The 24,904-nt window shown below is 43.6% G+C and overlaps 1 protein-coding gene across 1 annotated transcript in view; it reads right to left on the reverse strand.

Moving 5' to 3' along the window:
- Positions 1 to 16,351, reverse strand: part of PIP4K2A (phosphatidylinositol-5-phosphate 4-kinase type 2 alpha) — a 161,847-nt gene extending 145,496 nt beyond the window's left edge. The window contains exon 1 of the mRNA XM_045534758.1: positions 15,960 to 16,351. Coding sequence (XP_045390714.1) covers positions 15,960 to 16,103 — 144 coding nt within the window. The 5' untranslated portion in view covers positions 16,104 to 16,351. The remainder of the gene's footprint in view (positions 1 to 15,959) is intronic.
- Positions 16,352 to 24,904: the final 8,553 nt, after the last annotated feature.

Consider the following 24,904-nt stretch of genomic DNA (forward strand, 5'->3'; position numbering starts at 1 on the left):
TAGCAGCATTATTTATGGTAGCAAAAAAACTGGAACCATTGTACAGACTAGTAAAACTTCATTAGACTATTAGGCAGTCATTAAAAGTTAAAAATTATCATTGTGAAGAATACATAGTAAAATGATGAAACATATAAACAGTACAATCTCAATGAGATTTAAAAAAAAAAGATATTGGAAAGAAACACACCAAAACATTAACACTGGTTGCAATCCTATATTTATGTTTATTTTTCAAGTTTTCCAGAAAATATACTATCTATCTGTACTTATTAGAACTTAAGTTCCACTGAAACCATCAATGTTTCTAGTTCACCTAAATAAATATAAGAAGCAGCTTTACATAACACGTAATAAAAATATTCACTATTGGCTATTTACTGAATTAAATATTCATTGGCATGTGTTAAATTTGTGAATATCTGATGCCAAAATTGCAAGAGAAAAGTGAATAAGACAAAAAGATGTATTAGCTTCTCCTAACGTATTTTTTTCCCTTTTAAAATGTCCCTATAATGTGCTCCTGCCCTCCTACTTTGGCTCAATGTGCCAAAAATAAATAAATACATAAGTGCTTTATGGATTTATCATAATTTCAGGAACAATAACTATTTCTGAACAGTTCTTTCGATGCCAGAGCATCTGAACTTTTCATCTGGGTGCAGGCAGAACCTAATTTATGAATGGATTGTGTTCCAAATGTTCACTTGCAAGTTGGCTGTTTGTTTCTACAGGAAACATGTTCCAAGTCCTAATGTTGTGGTAAGAGCCTGAGGACATGGGTCTTAGAGAGAGGGGCCAGCTGCAAAGAAATTTCTTCTCAAGTTGCTGGGCACAGAAGCGAGCTCGAGCAAACTGTGCAAAGGGGAGCTGGTGATTAGCACAGGGAGAAAAGTCATCTGGAGAATGGAAACTTAGGGGTCAGGGCACACCTGTGAAAGAGACACGAACACACTAGACACCAGGAGTGTGAGAAACTGGGAGACAGACATGGTGAGGCCGGAGGAGGATCACTAAGGAGTTGCAAAAGGCCCATACAGAAATGAATTTTCTGCTTGTTTATTTATTTATTTTTGAGACAGAGTCTTGCTCTGTTGCCCTGGCTAGAGTGCCGTGGCGTCAGCCTAGCTCACAGCAACCTCAAACTCCTGGGCTCGAGCAATCCTCCTGCCTCAGCCTCCCGAGTAGCTGGGACTACAGGCATGCGCCACCATGCCCGGCTAATATTTTTGTATATATTTTAGTTGTTTGGCTAATTTCTTTCTATTTTTAGTAGAGATGGGGTCTCGCTCTTGCTCAGGCTTGTCTCGAACTCCTGACCTCGAGCGATCCACCGGCCTCGGCCTCCCAGAGTGCTAGGATTACAGGCCTGAGCCACCGCGCCCGGCCTATTTTCTGCTTGTTTAGAGCAATGTCTTCAAACTTTTTAGGCTAAGGGTCCCTTAGACAACAAGGCTTCTAGCTTCTGCTCATCCCTGGAAACAAAGCAACCAGCACGGATTGTGTGTCTCTTTGGGAGGCTTCCGGCCTGGGCATACAGTTGTTCAAAAAAAACTGTAAATAACAAACGTTTCTGTTGTAATGCAATATACGTACTTCAGAAAAACTTTAAGTTCTATACACACTCTAAAAACCAGATTTTAGGCAGACCACTCAAAACCTATGAAACCCAGTGACCAGAATGCTTGAAAATAAAAATCCTAAAAATATACATATCAGTTCTCAACAATGTCTAATTTCTAATAAATACAGAATGGATGTTAAAAATACAAAGGTGAAGATTGCCTGATGAAAGGATTATAAAGAATAATGGAGTTTCTAAGTTGTACAGACTAGGGTAAAAAGCCCAAAGACTGGAGAGAACCCTAAAATTAGTACTTCCAAGATGGAACACCTGGCCACCTAAGAGGAACAGCACAGATGAATGAGCAAGGTGTGTGGCCCTGCTTTCCAACCTGGTTTGTGCTTTCAGCTGTGTTACTACTGTACTTCGCATCCAGCTGCAGTCACTTGGAGGCAATAAACAGCGATGTACTCAAGGAAAACTGTCTACAAACCAATTCCTGCACTGTATGCCTCATTCCCTACGTACCACTCTTGTATAAACTCATCTGCATCATAGAAACAGCATGTGGCAGAAAAGACTGCACAATTGTGTATTTTCTAAAGCAGATTCAAATCTGTAAGGGAACTTTATAAATCCCACTTTCTTTTCTTCTGTCCAGCCTAAACACCACCTGAAAGCTTCCTCAAAGATACCAACACTTGGGAATTTGACATGAGAAATTTTCCACGCATGACCCAAGAAAAGCAGGGCAAAGCGTGGCAGCTGCTAGCACACAGGGCACCTCTGTGCACATCAGAAAATGAGCCTCCTCTGTGCGGGAAAACCACAAAAAGGGTGCCTATCTCTGGCTAATGCAGCCCTTTGCCATGGTGTGCAGGTGGCAATACTGATGTCAGTCCCCACCTGCCCCCATGGCCCAGAGCCTTTATGCAGTTTATGTGGAAAGCTCCAGAGATCATTCTCAGGTTGACTAATACCGGACACCTTCGTCAAAGTCCAGGTGGGGGGGTGGGCAGGGAAAACCAATAACCCAAAGCCTACTTATTGCAACTACAAACTCTGAATATTCTGCATGTGTCCAGCAACTTGCAGATATGATTCTAAGCCTAACTGACCAAACCTAAAGAAATTAAGCCAACAGTAATTTAAATAGGAATATGTCCACAAGAATGGAAAACAAGAGAACCGTAGAATTAGAAGATGAGGAGTATAGTGACACTTGAAGAAAGGCTTGGCAGTTCCCTGCAAATGCCACAGGCCCTTTATGCTTTTATGTATGTTACTTACTCTGCCCGTAACTCGTTTTCCCCAGCTTCTCTACTAGGTTAATTCCAACTCAATTCTTGAAGAATTTCAAGATCTAATGCAAATAACACTAACTGTGCCAGGGTAGTTTATTAATCCTCTGTTTTGTAACATCTGTGTGTACAATCCTGGGGGGGGGGTGCCCCACCAGGAGCTGCCCAGCAGCCACACCCACACTGCAGGAGACCCTGCTCCTACAGCCACAGGTGGCAGGATCTGGATGGTCACTAACTCTTTGTCTCACTCTTAAGAAATGTGAAACTGGGATTCGGAGTAGCTAATTGCCATCTGATGTACCTGGATCTGGGGACAAATGAACTTAGGAGCTATGTGAGGTTTACTTGCCCAAAGAGGTTGAGAAAAAACGAATATTCTTAGAGGAAAGGTTCACAAAAAGGGGTGCAAAGCTTAGAGACCACATTGCCCTGAGAGAAGGTGAAGGAAGGAGGCGCTTTGGATCCTGGTCTATGTGAAGCTCAGTTGAGGTTCCTGCTCTTAAGCTCCAGGAGTTACCCAATGAACACTCCCCTGTTTTTTCCTTCAGCTGATCTGAGTTGTGTGACTGTTACGTGTAACCAAATAAACTCTGAATGAGGCACTTCTGTTAATTCACCAATTTACCACTTTGTTTACCTCATTCCATGCCCATCTTCCCAGTAAGACTGTGAGCGCCTTTCTTACAGGCAGACTTTTTCATACTTCTTTCCCTAAGGCCTTGATCAGTATCTAATAAGCAAATGGTCAATAAATTTTTGCTGAATAAATAAAAAAGATGTTATGCAAAAGATCGGTTTGTGTAAGAATATTCTTTGGAGAGGCAATAAAAATTCTTCTCTCTACATAGTCAGTATAAAGTTTCAAGCCAGTTTTGAGAAGAGCTGTGTTAGGCTGTGCCTAATACTGGTGATAGATTTAACCAACCACACTCTCACATCATTCCCCCTTTAACAACCCACCCATGAGACAGCTGGTTTGGCTTGAAAGTGAGACCTCTTAGAATGGAATGGAATGTATACTGAAGCAAATTGAAACATATATATATATATATATATATATATATATATATACACACACACACACAAAGAACTTATACTCCAGATCTTCAAGTAATTTCAATACAGATTTTTAGCTAAAAATAATGGTGACTTAATTGATAGTCTCTTGCCAGTAGGAATTTTCACATAAACACACACAAAAAACCTCATATAATATCTGCCTACTTTTTTTTAAATGATCAAACTATAGCATAGATAAGCCAAAAATTAACTTTTCAGGTATAGGCCTTATGAAATACTATACACAACTTTGGATTTTGTCAGTTAAAAGGCATGCAGAAAGTAATTATAAAGTACTATGAAATAGAAAACATTATACCTAAAGAAACCAAGATTAATTTTATCCACAGCATTGATAGGTGAAAGTAACTTAATGATCCTCACTAAATAATAAGGGAGAAAACCAGTCTTAAATACTTTTAAGGGAAAACAAAAGTTCTGAATACTATGACATGTTAAGTTTGATTTTTAAGAACACTTTTTTTTTTAAGTAAAGGTTTTATAAAAGAATAAAATAAGCTAGCAAAAGATAGAAATACTTTAAGACAAAAATCTTCAGTTTTTGGGTCCCCCAGAAGTCTAGTAATGGTTAATTAAAAAGCTAGAGGCCCTAACCTCACCAGTACAGTTTAGTCTGAGAAAGAAAAAACTTCCATAGGAACTCCACTCCTAAGTTCTGCAGACATTGTCCAAAAGCTCACAAGAAGCAGAAGAGCTGGTTGAGAGTTATATATAGGACACTCCAAACTACCGACACTATTAGAAAACATCCAAAAAAAACCTAAACCGGTTATACGTTACTGGTAGAACTTTAGATATGAAAAATAACACTTTTTATAAAATAAGATACTGATTAAAGCCGGACCCTTAAACCACATCTGAGGGATCTATTTAGACTGGTGACATCAAATGCTGAATTATCTATCAAATGCTATCTTTTTAAACTGTTAGCATATGTGAAAATTTCAACATCAGAAATATAATCATTTCTACATATCAGTAACTTAAGCGTAGATAATAAAGACTGGTTTTAGCTACCAGCCCAAAAGATAACAATAACGTGACGGAGAGTGTAAACGGTAAGGAAACTCTCTCGGTGAGTCCAAACCCAGCCGAGTCTCTCTGAAATAGCGACCTCTGGGCACATCCCTTCTCTGCCACCACTGCCAAGTTCAGGTTCCCATCACCTCCTGCCCAGATGACCTTCCTTCTTCCCTACAGTTCCTCCTCCTGTCCGACCACTTCCCCTCCCAGGTCTGTCCCTGGGAGGCCACAGAACCTCACAGCGCTCTTGCTGACTGTCATTCCCTCTCTTTTCAAACTCTGATGCTGATTTCCATTTCTGCTGATAGGGTAATTCAGATCCACTCTGCCACTGAGAACAAGTAATCGTCCTGAATAAAATATTTTTTAAGCGTCTTCTTAAAGGCATCTCAGTTGAAGAGGCAGGAGAGAGTTACCCTGCCAAAATCTAAGTGAAAGCTGGACACAAGAGGAGTGAGTTGTGGAAACCACTTTGGCTCCAATGGTCTCATGAATTGAGAGGAGAAGTCAAAGCCTGGGGCCCACCCAAGGAGTGGAGTCTAATAGGAAACGCTGTCTCCATAAAGCTACAACGGGTCAACCAAAAATAAACCTGTTCCACCCCCAGGGGACTACAGTCCATTTTATATCATGAGGTCCAAAATATCCCAAGCTGTGAATTTAGTTTCAAATAGTCTCAGTCTGTAGTGCCCCTAGACACTTGGGAAAAACAAACAATTCTCTCCACAGGGTCATATCTACACCATTACCCTGAGACCCCAAGAATCCTCCTCCAAACAACAGCATAAGGGAAATGAGCCGCTCAGAGCCAAAGTGAACCAAACACACAGGGCAAACGAGGCACCATGAGGAAGAACCAACAGAAACAATACGCGGTAGGAAAAAAGCCCATAAAGCCTTGAGATATTGAAATTACCACCACTATTCTCAAAATGTTTACAGAATCTTAAATTTAACTTATGGCACACTTCCAAATACTAGAATTTTTACAGGCGTATCTGAAGCCATTAAAAGAACAGAGTCAGTAGTAACACCGCAGGGCACTCTCCTACATAGTTGTATCTCAGATTGTTTAGAAATACATCCACAGTCTTCACACAATTCCCTTGGCGGCCCTTCAACATTCTGCCATTGCTTGAGAGAAGCTGTTTACTCTCCGAACCTTCCCTGCCACGTTCAGGAGGGGCAGTTCTCTCGTAAACACAAGCTCTTTCTTTGGCCTGGGCTTAGCAGTTACCCCATACCTCTTATCACCAACTTGCAGCAACTTTTCCCCCACTCTCGGATGCATTGCACAACCGGCTCAGCAAAACGCTCCAAATACTGTGCTCAACCTTAACAAAAAGAAATCCTACAACGCTGGTGAAAATTTAATGGGAGAGGACGCCTGGTGCCCCACGTGAGCACTAATGGCCCACGGGTGGGAATCCCAGCTGCATTCAATCATTCAACAATACGTATTGAGCGCCTACTGTATAAAAGCACCAGGTGCAGGAGAGAGCTGGGAGATAAGACAAAGTCTCCCCAGGTGCCTGCTGTGGAACTTAACCTTCTGTTAATAGTCGGGGCAGATAAACAATAAACACGTGCAACTCAGTTTCAGAATGTTAAGTGTCATAGAGAAAATAAGAGTGCTATGCTAGTGAAGGGGCTGCCTGAGTTTAGGAGGTCAGAGACCACCTGAGAAGGCAATCCTTTAGCTGAGGGACTAAAATGACAAATTGGGAGCCAACTATTCGGAGATCTGAGGGAAGAACATTCCAGACAAAGAGAAAAGTAAATGCAGAGGCTCTGTGGCCGCTCTGAGCCTGTCTTGTTTTAGGAACAGAAAAAGCCCAGTGTGGCTGCAGCCTGGGAGTGAGGAAGAGGGTGTTAAGGCTTGAGGGCAGAGAGGGAAGTAGGGGCCTGGCCAGGGAGACCTTGAAAGCTGTAGAAAAGGGTTTGGGTTTTATTCTAAATGCAGTGGGAAGCCTCTGGAAGGTTGAACTGAGAAAGTGCCACGGTATCACCTACAGTTCAGAAAGCTCATTCTGCCACTGTTGGGCAGAATCTGGATTGAAACAGGGCAAGGGTGAGTACAGGGAGACCAGTTAGTAGGCTACTATGCTCTAGAGAAAGAGGATTTCATTAGGAAGGGAGAAGCTGCAGACTTGGGACTCGAAAATGGGAAAGGAGTGGTGAAAAGAGGAGTCAAGGTTAGTCCCTGGGTTTTTGGCTCGAGCAACTGGGCCGATGGTGGTCCGTTCACTGAGATGGGAAGACGCTGGTTTGGGCTTGATGGGAGTAGGGGGGCAAAGTAGGCAGAAGACAGCAAGAGTCTTGCTTGGGACATCTGAGATCCTATCAGGTACGCACATAAAGACTTCTGGTAAGACACTGAATATAGAACCCGAGAGGGAAGTTGGAGCTGAAGATAGAAATTTCTCAACCATCACTGTAAGATGGTATCAAAAGCCATGAGACTAAACAAGACTCTGCAGGTAGAAATGATGTAGTTATAGAAGACAACCCTGGGCAGAGGTCTGACACATTCCAACATTCTGAGACTGAACAAGGGACGAGGAGCCTGATACAGCACCTAAGGAGGACTGGCCACCAAGGCATAAGGAAAATAAAAGCAAAAAAAAAAAAAAGAAAGAAAGAAAGAAAGAAACCCTTGGATTTGAAAACCTGAGCTTTGCTGATGATTCTGACAAGAGTAATTTCCTCGGCATGGCGGGGATGAAAGCTGGATTAAAATAAGTTACAGAAAACATAGCAGGTGGGGTGGGGATGCCCATAGACATAGGAGAGCGCGGCGCTTGGGACGAGGCTTTCCAACTCGCGCTATAAAATGGAGCAGAGAAAGAGAGGGCTTGCTAACGTGAGAGACTGAGGGCAAGGGGAGCTTCTGGTGCTACTGCAGCGAGCGCTGCCCGGCGGCAGGGGCTGCGATGGTGAGGAGTGCCTGCACTCGCACCGTCCCATTCCATAGTCACACGTGGCTACTGAGCACTTGGCATGAAAAACTGAATTTTAAGTTTTATTAATTCAAATTGAAATAATCAAGCCGGGCAGTGCAGCTCTCCAGCAGGTCTGCAGACTGATGGACCCAGCAGTGCAGAAGTTAGGAAGAGCAGAAGCTTGGTGGCTTCTATTTGTCCACTGCCTTCCAGATGAGGCTCTCAGCCTGGGGAGGGCAGAGGGACAAGACACCAGGCGGAAGTTTAAGGAGAGGGGAAGAGGAAGAAATGATTTGAAAGAGTAGAGAACACACTAAGGGGGACAGTAAAATCTCAGGGTCTGGTACCATTTCAGATCTGTGGCAAATGTTAAAGTGACCCTGGTCAGAATTGTTGGTTTTTCTCTAGCAAACGGCAGAAGCTCGGCCCTTCGAAGGTGGCCTCGAACTCCCTTTTCAACCATCTCCCGACATTCCCATCATTGACCTCTGTGGTTTTCAATCACCTTGGCTACAGAACTCCCCCCCCACCCCCGCCCCGTACATGTTACATTCAATGCCCCATTTTTTTTTTAAAGATGACAATGAGGACAAAAGCAAAGCTCTCCTGAAAGAGGCTGAGATAAGGGCTAACTTCCCCCACCTGCCTCTGAGGCATATCCAAGGAACCCCAGGGCTTGAAACCAATGATCCACCCTGGCTGGTGCCTGTCAAACTAGAATGGTTCTTACAATCACCTGTCTTGTTGAAATGCACAGTCTGCTCCAGTAGGTCTGTAGAGACCCAAGACTCTGCATGTCTAACAGGTTCCTGGGTGCTGGCAGAGGCCACTGGCCTGTGAGCTACATGTTTTGAGCAGCAAGGCCCTAGGCCACAGCGTAGCAGACTGCTCACTTTCTCCAACTGCTTGCTTTCGCCAGCTGTTGGCCCCTTGGCCACATAGGCCTGTCCTCATCTTCTGCAGCTGGAAGATTCTACTTAATCTTCAAGGTCCTCCTCAATGTTACCTCCCCTTAAGACTTCTCCAATTCCCCCAGGCAGAAGTAATCATGCTCCAGCCTGTTATCACCCTGGACCCATCTGCTGCCACTTTACCCCTTTCTTACTCTGCTTCAGCCACATCAGTTTCCCTGCAGGTCCCAGAACATGCCAGGCAAGTGCCAGCCTCAGGGCCTTTGCACAGGCCAATCTCTCTGCCTAAAATGCTCTTTACCCAGATGTCCTCATGTCCAGGCCCTTCACCTACTTATGCCTTTGCTCAAAGTCTTCTTCCTAATGAGGCCCACACTCTGCCTACCCTATTTAATACCCTCCACTTCCAGCATTCTTGACATTCCAGTTATTTGTGTGTATATATATATGTCTTATGTCTGGGTCCCCTGCATTTATGAGCAATTTGAAGGCAGCATCCACAATGTATTCATTTTGCATCCAAAGCATCTTACAGTGTCTCTTATGTTTAAAAAAAAAAAAAGGTGAAATATCAAGTCAATAGCCGACATAACTTGCAACTAATCAATGTGAATTAGATTTTTGACACCTCAGACAACCTAATCTCTAGTGGAAGTAGGTGTTAAAGATATAAGAAAGAACATGATAGCAAAATAGATACAAAAAGTAAAGCAAGGGCATATGGATAATTCTAAAGTGATAATTCACAACTCAAAAATATATAAGGATTGCCAAGTAAAATGATGACATGATACTATGAACCAGGATAAAGCAACCATTAATTTAACATACAATCCAATAATTTGCTACATGTTATCATTTCTTAACTGGGCTCCACAAACCTCCAAACGGTCCATGGATAGAACTCAACGGATGCATGACCTTGGTAGGATATATCCTCTGTATTCTGTAATTTCACTTATTCATTAAAAAGCATTATTCTGAGAAGGGGTCCATAGCCTTCACCAGACTGCCACAGAGGTCCGTGGTACAGAGGAAAAAAAAAAAAAAGGAAATGTGGATAAAAGCAGATCCAGGGAAACATGCCAGGGAGTTTTATTAACAGTCTAGGAAAGAGGGAAACAAATCTGGTTAGGAACCATAAGGGTGAGAACGGAAGGGAAGGAATGGAATCGAGGAATAACCCTAGGTGTTCCTAAACAAAATGGCATCTTTCAGCTTCCTTCTACTTACCTTTTAAAAAGAGAAGCTACTTCCTCTCATTCACTTCTTAAATCTTCAAGCTTTCACACACACCCCTAAATCAACCACTCTTGCAAAAAGGACAACCACAAATGTCAAGCTGTTTGGAGCATCTAATTTCTCCAGCCTCCTTGCTGTGAGTCTTCTCTTGCTTCCAGTTTCTTCTCCCTTTGTCTTTCCCACAAAGCCTTCCCCAGTGTCCCGGCTTCTCTGTCAGAGATCTAATTCACCTGCGTGGCTTCGACACCAATTCTGTATAGGCAAGGCTCACACTGCAAACCCTACCCTGGCTCATGAGCTCAGACCCCTCCTTTCCAACATCCCACATGGCACTGTAATTGGAAGACCCGCCCACCATCCCCTCCAATTCAATATTTCTTAAGTCAAAATTGCTTGTGTCCCTTTCCAATACACAATTCCTTCTCCGAACTTTTCTTATCTATCATAGGGTCACCATTCTTCCAAGGACTCATCACATACAGTTGGGGAAAACCCTGAACATTTCCCCTTACTTGTAAAGTTACTCCTTCCACTGTCTTGTGTAGCCTACACACCAGCAGCACCTGAGAGCGTGATAAAATGCAGAGTCTCAGGCCACACCCCCTCCACACCTGCTGAATCACAGTAATTATTCACATTAATTTTAAGAAGCACTGGTCTAGTGCTTTTAATATGGCACCAGCCTAACTGCATCCAAATTTTATCATTTTTAGATACCATTTACCAAATTCTTATGGTGTGCTAATTACCATACTAGGCCTTAAATACATTATCTCATTTAACCCTCAAGATAACCCTGCTAGGTCATCGTCATTACCTCCGTTTCAAGAATGCATAAATTGAGGCTCAAGAGCCCAAAACTGCTGCTCAAAGGGCCCATAACTGCTGACACCAGGACTTGAACTTCATCTATCTAACCACAAACCATTTTGCCAAATTGCACCAATTCCTTTCAATTACAAAATTTGTATTTCAAAGGGTGTATTAGCAAAACTAATTACTCTGGTTGGCTGCATTTTCCAATCAACTTAAAATAGATTTGGTTGGTTTATTACAATTCTTATTGACTATCTGTCTAAAGGCACAGCAAATAATCTTGCCTTGGGAGGAGAGATCCTTGTCCTGCCATGGGGCATCATTTTGAATACTAAAGTTTAGGAAAGCATTTAGTACTTAGAGTAACTAAAGTTCACTTTAAGGTATTCGATGAACACTGAAGAAAATGTATTCTTTTCTCCAGATATAGTCCCAAGTTTTAGGGAGTATAAAACTACTTCCCTAATAATAAATTTTGCATATATCTGCTTGGCATGTTTCTTTCCTCTGAAAAGTAAAAGGAAGAAAAAAAATAAGTTTGAGGAGACTAGTTCTTGATTGAATGATTAACTGGGTCCCATTCAATGAATTTCACCTCATGTCTAGCTAATGTTTATTTTAATGCAATTGCCTCGTTATAGTCTATTCAGTCAATATCATTTCATAGTCATTCATATCACTTTTAGACCTAGCTTCCTTCTTTTATCTTTTTTCAGTGCTCAAATACAAACCCAAGAATCTTAAAAAACAAACAAACAAAAAAAAAACACTATTTCTTCAAAGTAGCATGTATCTATTTCAAGTCCCAGACCTTTTTGAGACTGTATTATTAACAAAAGCTATGGACATGCTACCAAGAACACCATGTATTATTCTCCAATCCACACAAAACACAGCATGTGGCTTTCAGACTGGCCCCACGGACCCCCACAGACAGAACCCACAGACATCCAGGTAAACACCCCAGCTCTGTCACTAGGACAGAGACCTGCCTGACACTGCCTGCCCAGGCCCCTTCCCTTCTTTGGGGAGCTGTTCTTTCCCCAATTCCAACAGGCAGGTGCTGCCATCTTGTTATTAATTGCTTAGTCCAGGAGGACAGCCACAACTGACCACAGCCAGACCAATCAGAATCCTTCCATGGGATTTTTATAACTGAATCAGAGACAGAAAACCCTTTTGGGGGGAGTAAAAGATGAAATTCAGAAACCATTAGTTCCTTGCCCTGTGGAGGAAGCCAGTCAGTTATGAAGAAGAATAAAACCAAAAGGGACAGAAAGGTTCCACAACACCCATGCACCTGACTCTCTTCATAGTTTGGTCACCAATCTTCCTTCTACTGTGGTAGACCACCCAAATTCTCCTAGTACTTGAAACTTTTGCTGGAGCTCATTCAAGTTTCTATGGCTTGAAACCAAAAGACTCTAATGTTAATACTTGGCTACTCCTAAATACATTTATTTTAAGCAAGTTTTATGTCCTTGAAGATTTTTCTATACAGATAATGAATGTCTTCCTTTAGATAGTTAAATGCTTTTTAAATACTAATTTCTAAAAGGCTCACATTTCACTGAGTATAAAAATCTTTTAGGATATCTATTTAAAACAAGTCTTGGCTTATATCATTCAACATGCTCCACACACTATTAAAATATCATTTTAAGATGCTTACTGCCTAATCATTTTCAGTGTAATTCCAAATGTAACAAGACAAAACTGCCTTCTTATGTCATCTTTTCCTTTATGTATTCAATTATATTCACTGCTTAAAATACTTAAAATAAAAATTGGCACTGATCCATTCACTGATGGGTATTTTAAGTTAGAAAGCAGTAACATATCAAATTAACCACACAATAACAGGCTTATTCCCGACACTGTGCATTGCCCAAATCAAGATTTTCATTACCACCACAATGGACTTGAAATTTTTCACCTTAATTGCAAGTTGTTACATTTCAATCAAATAGACTTTGACTTAATAGACTGCAATGCAGCTCAACTACAATCAATATAACAAACTCTAGTTCACAGTCTCTTAAAAATCACCATAGATTTCCTTTCCCTTCGAGGCCTTGAAAATTCCCTGAATGCTGCTGTATCAGCAAGGTTATAATAGTAATGCAACTTTTATTATATACTACTACTATTCTATAAATCCTAGTATAATGCTATGTACCTAGTAGACTGTAAAAACAGTTGAATCTTGAGTTAGAAATAAACTTGGAAATCATCCAGTGCAACAACCTTACCTCACAGATGCAAACAAAAACTGGTTAGCATATCCAAGGTCAACAGAGAAAGAATTGGAACACAGACCCAAAGAGCGTTTTACCATAGTATGTAGAAAGTGCCCAATCCCCTTATAAGATGCCTCTATGATAAAATAAATATGCGGTTTCCCTTTAGTGCTACAAATTTGTGGTTATTCCTTAACATCCTTATGATGAGTCCAAATAAATTTTAAAAGCACAAAATTGCTATATTCATGACAAATCTTTTCCCATTAATTCTGATCACTTTAGAAATGTAAGGAAAGACTCTGATTTGAATTATTGGTTCCTTCTTTGTTATGCTTTCTCAAATGTTCCCATTCATATACAACACTATGCTTGCTTGTTCTTAGCAGTGCTGACATATTTATCCTCACATTGTACTATAAACTTTGGTACACAGAAATGCACATGAAATCAACCAGAAATACATGGCATCTCAGAGTTTAGATTTCATCTTTATATATACCTCCATTCTTTTTTCAAAACTAATATATTAAAGAAAATAGACAATTTGAAAAAGAAAGCTATGAAATGGACCATGCTTATGTCAACTCAGAGCCCTCAAAAATGAGGATATTTGGACAAAAATATTGAGAGGTGTTTTAGCAATCTTCCCCACAGTAGATGACACTAAATGTGGCCAATATATATCTGCTGAATGAATAACAGGATTACATTGTATACTATGGAAACTTCACTCGGGCTGTGCACACTTAGAATTGTTACATTTTCTTGAGAGCAAAAGAAAGTAACACTAAATGTACCATCTACAAATTGAACATTATTTTTATAAGGCTTAAGTAGTTTCAAAATATTTCCAATTAACAACAAACTTTAACACAAATGTAGCAATTCATAAAATATAAGGTAGCAACATAAGTGGTTACTGTAAAACATGCACAACTGCAAGACTTTCTGAAGAAAACAGGAATTCAGACTCTCTCCCAGACAGCACCCTCTTTTTCTGCAGCATATTGTTGACACTACTTTACTAGATTAAACTCTGAGACACAAACACTGTCCTGACCAAAACACCAGAACTCCAAAGGAGATAAAAGCACCAGTAAATATGAGTAAGCACTACAGTACACACGTCCTATTTTTTATTACAAGATGCTGTTTTAGTAATAACGGACACACAACTAATAACATAAATTATAAAAGAGCTTAAAAGTATCCATAACTCTAGATTGTAGACTTACTAACATAGGAAAAATTTCATTTCATGTTCTGTAATAAAACTGGGGGGAGGAGTTTTTGGTGCAATAATGTAGCATACAGCATTGTAACAGTTTACATTCCTAATAGCTAAAGAAGTTGTAGGAAGTTAAAATGAACTTCAGCGGGTCAGGCATTAAACTGGATACAAATAATCATTTTTCAAATTTTTCAAAGGCAGTCACAACTCCATGCACACACAATCAATCATGATACTGTTTCACCTTTTCCCCATCTCAGCTTGGGGAACAAAAATACAAAAATGATGCTTTTGAGCCATTTTAAACAACTTCATTAAAGTGAGAGTGTCGTTTGTAAGAAACCAACATGGTTTTCTGTCATTTCCATGATGCTGAAACGGAAACAGACATCCATCGAAATCAAAAGCACTGAAAGGCAGACTTACACTTTTGCTCAGATGCTGACTGACTGCAGTGGGTAAGGTCATGGTCAAAATTCACAGGCTCATTTAAACTTTCATGGCTGAGCCAACAGCTCCTATCGTGTTTCCTGATCCTATCCAAGTAGATTAAAACTGCAGGAGTCTCTCGCAGTAAGATCAGCAGGAGGCTATTTCAGACCCTCGAACCGCAGTCCGCATAGCCCGCAGCGGCGCATCCTCCACCAGCCCTGGCTGCGTGCTACGCTAACCTTTCCAAGCGCTCTCCTCCAGCCTTTTAAACAAACCCCCAAAGCGGCTGCAGGCAACTTAAGACCACCTCCCATCGCGCCTGCCAGGACCCCCTCCTGCTGTCACCACCCCGGCCGCCCTTCCGCAGTCGGTGACTTCTGCCCGGCTCCCCAAAGTGGGGGAGGAGGCGTCGGGAGACAGACTCCCCGCCAAGGGCTCCCCAGTCGGCACAGCGGCAGGGCGATGCCGGAGAGAAGCAGAGAAGATGCTCAACATCACAGCCATATTTACATTAGCTTCTTCTTTGCCAAAAAGCCTCCCTTGTGTCCAATAATATTGCCTTTAAAGGAAAAAAAAAAGGACCTAAGCACTAGGCTGCTGCCCCAAATCTCCTCGCTTTCCAGTCTCTCCAGGATCCTCACCCCTCTCCTCCCGCGGGAGGCTACGGACGCTCCCTGCCTGGGACAGGTACACCTGCCCGCCGCCTGAGGACGCGGGCGCCCCCGCCGCCCCCCACACAGGGGGAGCGATCTCCAGGACCGGGTCCCCGCAGCCCGTGCCGGGGCTGACAGCGAGGCGGAGCCGTGCCCCGCACAAACTTCACACTTCCCGGGCTGCGGGGACCGACCCGCGGGCGGACAGACGGGGGGCGTCACTGGCACCGGCCGTGGGGCTCAGATGCAGACGGGACCCCTCGTCCTGCACCGGCCCCAGGTCCAAAGGGGGCGCGAGAGGCGTCCGGGCGGCCCAGAGGGATGGGCGCGCGCCGCGGGGCTGGGGACAGCGAGGCGGGCGAGCAGCGCCGGAGGGCGAACAGCCCGAGGGCCGGGGCCAGCTCGGGCTCCCCGCCCCGCAGCAGTAGCAGCCAGAGGAGGAGGGGAGCGAGGAGGAAGAGGAGGAGGAGGAGGAGGAGGAGGAGGAAGGGGACCGCGCGCCGCAGCCGAGCCCTTACCGAGTGGTTTACCCCCCACATCAGGACGCTGAGCAGCGGATCGCTGGCCCGAAACAGCTTCACTTTCTGCGCTACAAAGTGCTTCTTCTTGGTCTTGGTCTTGCTCGCCAGGACAGAGGCCCCCAGGTTGCCGGGGGTCGCCATGGCCGCCGCCTCCGTCCCCTCCACCGCCGCGCTCCCGAGGCCGGGGACCCGCCCTCTCTACACACCGGCCCGGGGAGGCAGCCGCATCCCCCCGGCGGCGGCCCCGGCGCACCGCGCCCCGCTCCGCCCGCCGCCGCCGCCGGCGCGCTCGGCCCGCTGCGCTCGCTCCGCCCGCCCGGCCCGGCTGGGGCGCAGGCTGCGCTCGGCTCGCGCCCGGCCCGGCCCGGCTCCGCGCCCGGCCCGGCTCCGCGCTCAGCTCGCGGCTGGACCAGGCGCGCCGCGAGCGGCTTCCGCGTTGGGCGCTGGCGTCATGACGCAGGGGGCGGGCGGGCAGCTGCGGCGCCGCCGGGCGGGGCGCGGGGCGCGGCCGCCGGACCGTTAGGCTGCGCCCCCGGGCTCCGGCTCCCGCTCGGCCAGGCCGCCCCGGTGCGCAGGCGAGGAGGCCGCGGGACGGGCGTGTGGCGCGGGGAGCGCGAGGACTCGGCCGGGCATCCCCTCCCGCTCCCCGGGGAGGAAAGAGGACAGGCCCGGGAGCGTGCCGAGCTCGGAGGAGCGGAGCCCCGGGGCCGTCGCTCGGGCGGAGGAAGGAGGCTCAGGGAACCGCCGCGCGCCCGTGCGAGAGTCCGGAGAGTGGGTGAGACGTGCAGCGCGGGGTGGAGACCGGGGCTTCCCTGGCACCGAGGGAAAGGACCTTGGCACGTTGCCGGCCGCCTTCCAAAGTGGCCCTGAAATGAACTTCTTGATCCCTTTGTGCCTTTAACCCTCGGGCCTTTCGGACCCTGCATTTGGGCCTTCCCACACTCCCTGAGATTCAAAAGGGATACTCCCACCTAATACGCTGGGCTGTCCTTCCCAGCCCACCCTCGCTCATGGGACAGGGTCCTGGATTCCTCATCAGAGCCCTTGGTTTGACCAGGAGAACCATGCTCCAGCTGCACCTTCTGCTTGAAGTCCGTCAGTATGTTCCTTGCCTTCCCTAACTTTTTCAGTGCACTCACCTTCCCTGGAAATCTGTTCACTGGCCTCATTCACGCGCACCCAAATTTAGCCCTTCTTATGCTGGCAATACCTGGCCCTCCTCGGGATGCTGCCATTCCAAGTGCATCTAAAAACTTGCTGCCCCCAAGTCTCCCCCAGGATCGTCACCCTATGCTATGTCCGTCCTCTGACTCGGCGCACCCCCAAATACGAAGTCCTCACTTATCGTGGTCCATAGGCTCTTGGAAACTGTGAGTTTAAGCATAAGAACATATAACGAAGCCAATTTTACCATAGGCTGACTAATATAAACAAGAGTTAAGTTTCTGCAGCATATTTCTGGCCACAAAAACATCACCAAACTTCTAAATAAAGACACAAAACACTTTTAATATTAAACATTAACATACATGTGAGCTATACATATATTTAAGAAAGGTTACTAAAAACAAGATAATGATTTACCCTTTTTTTTTTTTTTTTTGGTGAATCAGTGAGTGACAGCAGTTGTAGTGTTGTTGGCTTAAGTCAAGGAATAAATGTTTGCAAAGTGAAAATTGTCAGGAGTATCTGCTTCCCCTATACAGTTCAAGAAAAACAAATGTAATGGGGGCCGCTGAGCACTTTCCGGCCACATCGCTTATTGTCATGCATGTGTATGATTATCATATACCCTACACATTCTCATTTCACAGTCATGTGTTGCATTCATTCATTTTCCAACTCACTTATCCCCGTTTAGGGGCCTGGGTGGCCAGAGCCTGTCTGGGCAGTTTAGGGTGCAAAGCGGGACCCAACACAGGACAGGGCACCACCATCCCATCTCAGGGTGCAGTCAGACACTCCCCACTCACACTGCGACAATGTAGACACACCTGTGAACCGAATGTGCACGTCTTTGGGAAGAGAGAGGAAATGGAGTACCCAGAGAAAAGCCACAGAGACATGGAGAGAACAGGCGAACTTCACACTGATAGTGGCCATGGCAGGAATCGATTTTTTTTCCTCTCATCAGTGTTAGAACAAAACGACGATGAACAAAACGACAGTATTCGAGGACCTGCTGTATGTTGTCTGGTCATTAATACTCCACTCAAATATAGTGGATACCTACTGTGCCCCTGGTAGTCTGCTTGGTTCTGTCAGGGGTCAGGGATTCACAGGATGACAGACCATTATCCCGTAAGGAGCTTGAGTCTCGTGGGGGTAGGGGGACGTCATGCGGTCACCTGCATTTGCTCCTGGTCTTCCTTTGACTGTTTAAACATAAATGTTGCCCCAAAGTCCTCTTGTAGTTCTTTCCTGCCTGCTTCATACTATTGTCCAAACTGATGTCTTCTCCCCCAGCCTCAGTCATACCATTCTTAGTTGGGGGGGACGCCTAAATTTGTACTGAGAAGACATGGGACTGAGTTGCAGCTCTCCCACATACTTAAGCAAATCACTTGACCTCTCTGAGCCTCAGGCTTTTTGTGTTAACAGTAAGTATCACCAGACAGAAATGTCACTTTAGGGACTACTCTAGACCCAGTGATGTAATCCTGTCCTACCTACTTTATAGGATGTTTGTTAGAATCAAAATCCACAGCAGATACTGGCCATGAAAGCCCTTTGTAAGGCCTACAACACCAGACAAAAGGTAGAGCACCTGCGGATAACCCATACACCCTCTCCCCAACCTCAGAGAAGGGCCTGGTGGAACTTCTGTACATCATTTGCCCACAGGCATGTAGAAAAAGCATCTAAAATGAAGTTCAACACCTTTGCCCATCCCACACTTCTTGTGTTCTATTGGAAATTGCATTCATATCACTCCGTTACCCTGGCTCGAAGTTCATTTATTTAACAAATTTCCATTGACCCAGGCTTGAAAGCATCATCATTGATTACTGCTTCTCACCACCACTCCACAGAAACCCCTTTACCAGATTCTGCCCTTGAAAACAATTATGCTCAGATATTATGTCTTCCCTGGCGCTTTCCTGATCCTCTTCGTGGAAATTAATGCTTCCACCACAGCGCTTCGATAGCACTCTATTGTTCCATAATAGCCATATTAGGCTTAATTGTGTATTAATAATGCAAAACAATGGGCTTGCTGCAAACGCTGAAAAACTGAAGTTAGTGATGACACAGTCCTGAATGAGGCTAGAGGAAGAAGAGATGGAAACCTGTCGGCATTGTGAGGGTTCACACAGAGAGCAGCAAGCTACGGTTGGGTGCAGAGGCCAAAGTCACCCTGTGAGGGGCAGACAGGGGCATGGTGTGGTATTTTCAGGCAGGAATGAGGTGACATGGCTTTTAAAAGACAGAATTTTTGGTGACTTTTAACCTGCTTTGAACGGCATCTAACACAATGCCATTCACAAATACCTCATTAAATGATTTTGCCAGTAACTTTTCACATTAGCTTTGTGCTCTTTAGAGGGTGTATGTGTTCAAGAGTACCGGAGTCACAGAAATGACCTCAGAAAGAATGTAAGCCGTTCTCAATGGCATGCATTAGATAGACAGCTGAGATCTAGAGAAATATAAGTGATTTCCTGATCTGCTGGGAGACAGGAAACTCTTTGAAGGCAAGGTCCATGGTGTACTTGCTTCTAGAGCCTCCAGATGAATCTAGCACACTCCCTTTCCCATAGTACCTGTGATAAAGTGGTGGTGAATAAATGGAAAGGAAATTTTTATCTCTCACTGCAAATTTGCATGTAAATGTTGCACAGCCAGGAAATGTTTGTGCAAGTTTCCATTCAGAAATACTTAATTGGGAAATTAGGCTAGGTTAGACATAGTGTTTAAACTTGAGGGCTGGATACCACTGTATGTGGATTTAGCAGCCTAGCAACTTGGTCACTGTTTTCCTTAGGAGTCTGTGCCATAGTGAAACAATGTGCATATCATGTGTGTTCTTGGTTCAGAAGCTGGTTCAAGCTGTTTATGTTGTCAAGGGTTGAAGAACCCAAACCACCCACCACCAGCATTCACCAAAGGTCTTGAAGCCTAGAGAAGAAAGATCAAAGGAATGTGACCTGGAGAAAGGCCTGTAGCTGTTTCAGTCAAGGAGCGTGACACACCCTCTGTCGCTGTCCCCAACAGCCACACCTGTTTGCATTTGGCCTGTTGGGGTGTTGCTCATCTAGATGCCAAGGTCATGACAGCTGCAAGAAATGCTCCAGCAGCCAAGTTCACGAAGAAGAAAGAAGGGAATGTCAGGATGATTGAAAGTTCCCCAATACTGACTTGTTTATGCGTCTTGTTACTGTTGTGTTGTTTTTGCTTTGTTTTACTGTAACCAACTGTATTTACTGTCATAAAGCCATATGGTGAAAGTGTTATGTTAACTAAGGTATACAATTTGAGAAATGGAGGTTGAAATAGGGTATATGCTCTGATTCATTATTATATTACCCTTTTCATCAAAAAATACTTATCAATTTGAGTAATTCCAATTCCAGTTCTTCCTTGAGGGGAGGAAATCAGTAGCTTCCTTGACTTAGAGCTATTTGGGAGCTTTTGTGCTTTTTATTGCTTTATGAAGAGATCAGAGCAAGATGTGAGACAATTCCATTCACTCTTTTGCAGTGTCATCCAGAGCTTTGCCACGAAAAATCATTATTATCTTAGAAGACCGTTATTAAAGTACCTATACTGTCAAGCCTAGCCCAAAGGCAGTAAGTGGGCTACAAATGCAATAAGAGGGCTGCAAAAATTCAATTGTGATATGTGAGTTACTTTTGGGGGGTAAGTTATCAACATGATGCAGCTATCTTGGGAGTTCCAGGGGTCTGGCTGTGCTAGGCAAACCCCTCCTGGACTGGCTGTGGTTGGGCACCAGCTGGTTGGGGTTTTCCACTCCAGTTTAAATACTGATGGTGATTCTTCTGACTTCTGTCACTGGCTGGGACTTCCTGCACAGAGGCAGCAATTCCAGGAATCTACCAGTTAGTTGGCACCTCTTCGGTTGGCCTGACTTGGAGAGTTTGGACTGCAAGAAGAGGGGTTACAAGGGGGTGACACTTAAGCCAGCCACTTCCCAGCTGCCTCATCGTCTCCACTCCCCAAGCAAAGCATGAGGACTTTAGCTAGTCCCCTCAGAAGACAGGAAGCTGTGTGGAGGACAGGAGCCACTCTCCAGTGGCATTATACCTTTATTACATATACCTTTATATTATAATAGAAACAGAAATTTCCAACATTGGGAGAGCAATTAAATGAATTACAGTAAATCCATATGGCAGAATATACTATCTCCAATAAAAATGCTATTTTCACAGAAAATTTAATGACATAAAATATGATATTCATGTAAGTGAAAGAAGAGGATGCAAATTGTATATATGTTATGCTTTTAATATTATAAAATGTGTTTGTGTGTGTAGGTGCATGCATGTCAAACACTAAAAGAAAATACCTCATATTTTTGGTTGTTTTGAAACGGGGTCTTGCTCTGTGACCCAGGCTGAAGTGGAGTGGCACAATCATAGCTCACTGTAGCCTTGATCTCCTGGTCTCAAGTGATCCTCCTGCCTCAGATTGGGACTATGGATGGGACTATATAGGCACATGCCACCACACTCAGCTTCATCATACTTTTGACAGTGCTATATTACAGGTGCAGTTTGGATTATGGATGATTTTCAAAATGTATTTCTGTATCTTGCAAATTTTCTGAAATGCATATGTATTACTTTTGTAATAATAATATTTTTAAAATGCAAATATCTTCCTTGGTTAAATAAGTAACGTAGTAATGGCACTTAACAGACTAGTCCATTCCTACAAGAGAACAGACTTTTCAGCTACGCCTTGCTATTCACAATATTCAATGTTTGATTTGGCAATGTTGAACTAAGCCTATAGTGGAACAGGCCATTTTCTTGTATGTAAGGAGAGAAGGCTTCCTTGAATTTCCGGAGTCCTTAAGAAAAAGGAAGGCTACAAACCTGAGGAACATAGAAGTGGTGTTTCCCTGTCTATTAGGCATCGTCCTCCCAATGCATAGGGCCTAAGAGGTTTTTGGGGACCTAGAAAGAAATTTGAGATGTGAAAAAAAAATTGACTCTAAAAGAAAACTGCAAAATTGCTATCAATACTAAACATTTGATTACATGTTGACAAAACATAATACTGTGAAGTTTATTAAATTTAAAATTGGTATCAAAAATAATTACATTTAGAAGCAGTTTGTGAGCTCACTTTTCTTATTTTACAAGTATGCATAATTATTGATTTAAAAAAGGATAATAATCAATTCAAAATTAAATGGTTATAGCTAAAAATTTCAAGAGCAAAATTATAAAAATCTTTCCTAATATATTTTACAGCAAATGTATTACATTCAATGTGGACTATGAATGCATTTTAATATGTTTAATGCAATGAGGGAATAGAGCCTCCAAAAATGAGAAAGTCCAGCACTTAAAGATATTTGTTTAAATGGCCTGAAAGAGAGTTCTATTCTTTGTTGATCAACAATGTCCAACAATGTCAACAAATTGGTGTGACCTTCAGACCAGAAGGTAACACTGAATGAGAAGGTCAGATGAATCAGAAGATTTTAGCCTCAGCCTTTGGTCCAGGCCAAGGTGAAGGTCAATGATGCCCAGAAGCAGGAAACCAGGAGACTCCAGCTGCAATGGAGGCTGGCAAGGCCCCTGCTGGGAAGAGGGGAAGCCCCTCAAGCTACCTGTGAATTTGTCCTAATCCCTTATGACTGTGGCAGGCGTTAAGTCTGACTATTTATTGTTAAAGAAGAGGTTGGTGTTTTCCACGGTTATTTATTTTTTCACTTACTGTATATGATTTCTTCCCTCATAGAGTTTACAGTCTGAAAAGATATAGATGATAAACAAGTAAACAAACAATCATATAATTATAGATTATGAACCTGGTGCAGTAATAGCAAATAGAGTGTTCAGGAAAAACCTCTCCAAGGAAGACGTTTATGTAAGTCTGAAAGATGAGAAGGAGTCAGCCGTGCAAAGAATGGGGTGAAGAGTGCCCGGGACACAGTGGCTGGGACAGAGAAGCCATCTGGCCTAACAGCTTCTGTTCTAGGATCTAACGGAGGGCTACACTGGCAAGACTGGCAGGGGGCAGGTCATTGAGACCCTGGCAAGGAACTTAAATTTTATTCTTAGTGCAAGGGGAGCCCTTGGAAAGCTGAGGATTTATCAAAAGATCTCAATAGCTCCTGAGTGGAGAATAGATCAAAGGGACATAAATGTCAGCACAGTGAGACAAGTCAGGGAACTATTACAGAAATGCGGGTAAGAGATGATGGTGGCTTGGACTAAAGTCTTGGCAATAAAGAAAAGGAAAAAAATTTGACAAATTTACCTACAAGGGACAGTGGTGTTTTAATGTGTATGGGGGCAGAGAAAGTGCAAACTTGCCTCATTGCCTAAAGGAAGCATGGTGGAAGGTCAGTCACTCCTCCATTTGTGCTTTTAACATTCCTGCAACCAAGGGGCACCCTTGATTTCCACATCTGCTGTTAATGAGAAGGCACCTGAAGGGAAATCTCACCTGAAGTCTGCTTTTAATGGAGGTATTCTTAGTTCTAAAATATAGTATACACTGTACTGCTGCTACATTAAAGAAAACCTAGAGAAATGATTGATGCGTATGTTTGAAACACATCCAGAGAAATGTATCTTGAGATCAACATAAATACAATGATCACGGCAAGATAAAAGTTTGAGGTGGTAGATATCCCAATGACCCTGATTTGATTATTACATATTGCATACAGGTATCAAAATATCACATTGCCCCCAAAATATGCACGACCATTATATATTAATAAACAATTTTATAAAAAATTAGGAAATGATCACAGTACTTTTCATGCTGCTGTATCCAATAGCCAGAGATGGAGCAGTTCCCAAGTTCTCCGCTGCCCTTGAGAACCAAATGGAAGATGCAGAACCTTAACCTTGAGACTTAGCAAAGGACAAAGACCTTCTCATCCTGGTAGTGCCAAGGGTCTGAGTTGACTAACCTCATGCAGTTCCCATCCATCAACCCAGGGGGAAGAATTTAATTGGTAAGAGGAACAAGGGGTCCCCGTGAGATTCCCAGTTCTACCCAGGCTGTTTCCACTTCCCCCTCAATGCTCTCAGTTCCCGAAAGTCACTGTTGGAGCCTCCTGCAGCAGCAGAAGCAGCCCCAGAACCTTCAGTCAAGAGGGGCACTGCAGTGACACCCCAGACCCATCTGTCTCCCAAACATGGGGAGCCTACGTGATCTTACCCCAGTTATGTAGGAGCCTATTGATACAAATCCACTGAACCTTCTCTGTCACCTGTACAAAGATCCTGAAATTCTACCGGGTGAGTTTTCTCACAGTTTTAGATCTGCCTGCCTAGCGCAAAGTGCTGGTTACTTTCAATTAGTAATCTGATGTTCATCTTGTCACCCCCAGACATAGCCCTAGTCACTTTCTCAAGTCTTGTAAAATCTCAAAAGGAGTGGACTTGGGCTTCATGGGTTTTTTAGACTCAGAAAAACACTTTTTAATTCCCTTACATATTTTTAGCGCCAGCTAGCATTCAAGTGTTGTACTAAAAGGAAGCTATAGATGAAATCATTGTTATATAAAATTCTAGGTCTGAATTTTAAAGATACGGGACTGTTGATTATTCACAATATTCATGCCCTTGGTTTGTGCTTTCATCTTAAATATGGCATGGTTCCTCCTTAGAGAGCTGATGTCACAACCAACTTTCAATGAAGAATCCTGTTTTTACTTCATTAATCAGGCTATTTCTGTTTCGGCTTGCAAATTCAAATTTTAAGTAGGTCATAGTACTGGTATTTAA

This window comes from Lemur catta, chromosome 1 (assembly GCF_020740605.2).
Source record: "Lemur catta isolate mLemCat1 chromosome 1, mLemCat1.pri, whole genome shotgun sequence".
Classification (NCBI taxonomy): Eukaryota; Metazoa; Chordata; class Mammalia; order Primates; family Lemuridae; genus Lemur; species Lemur catta.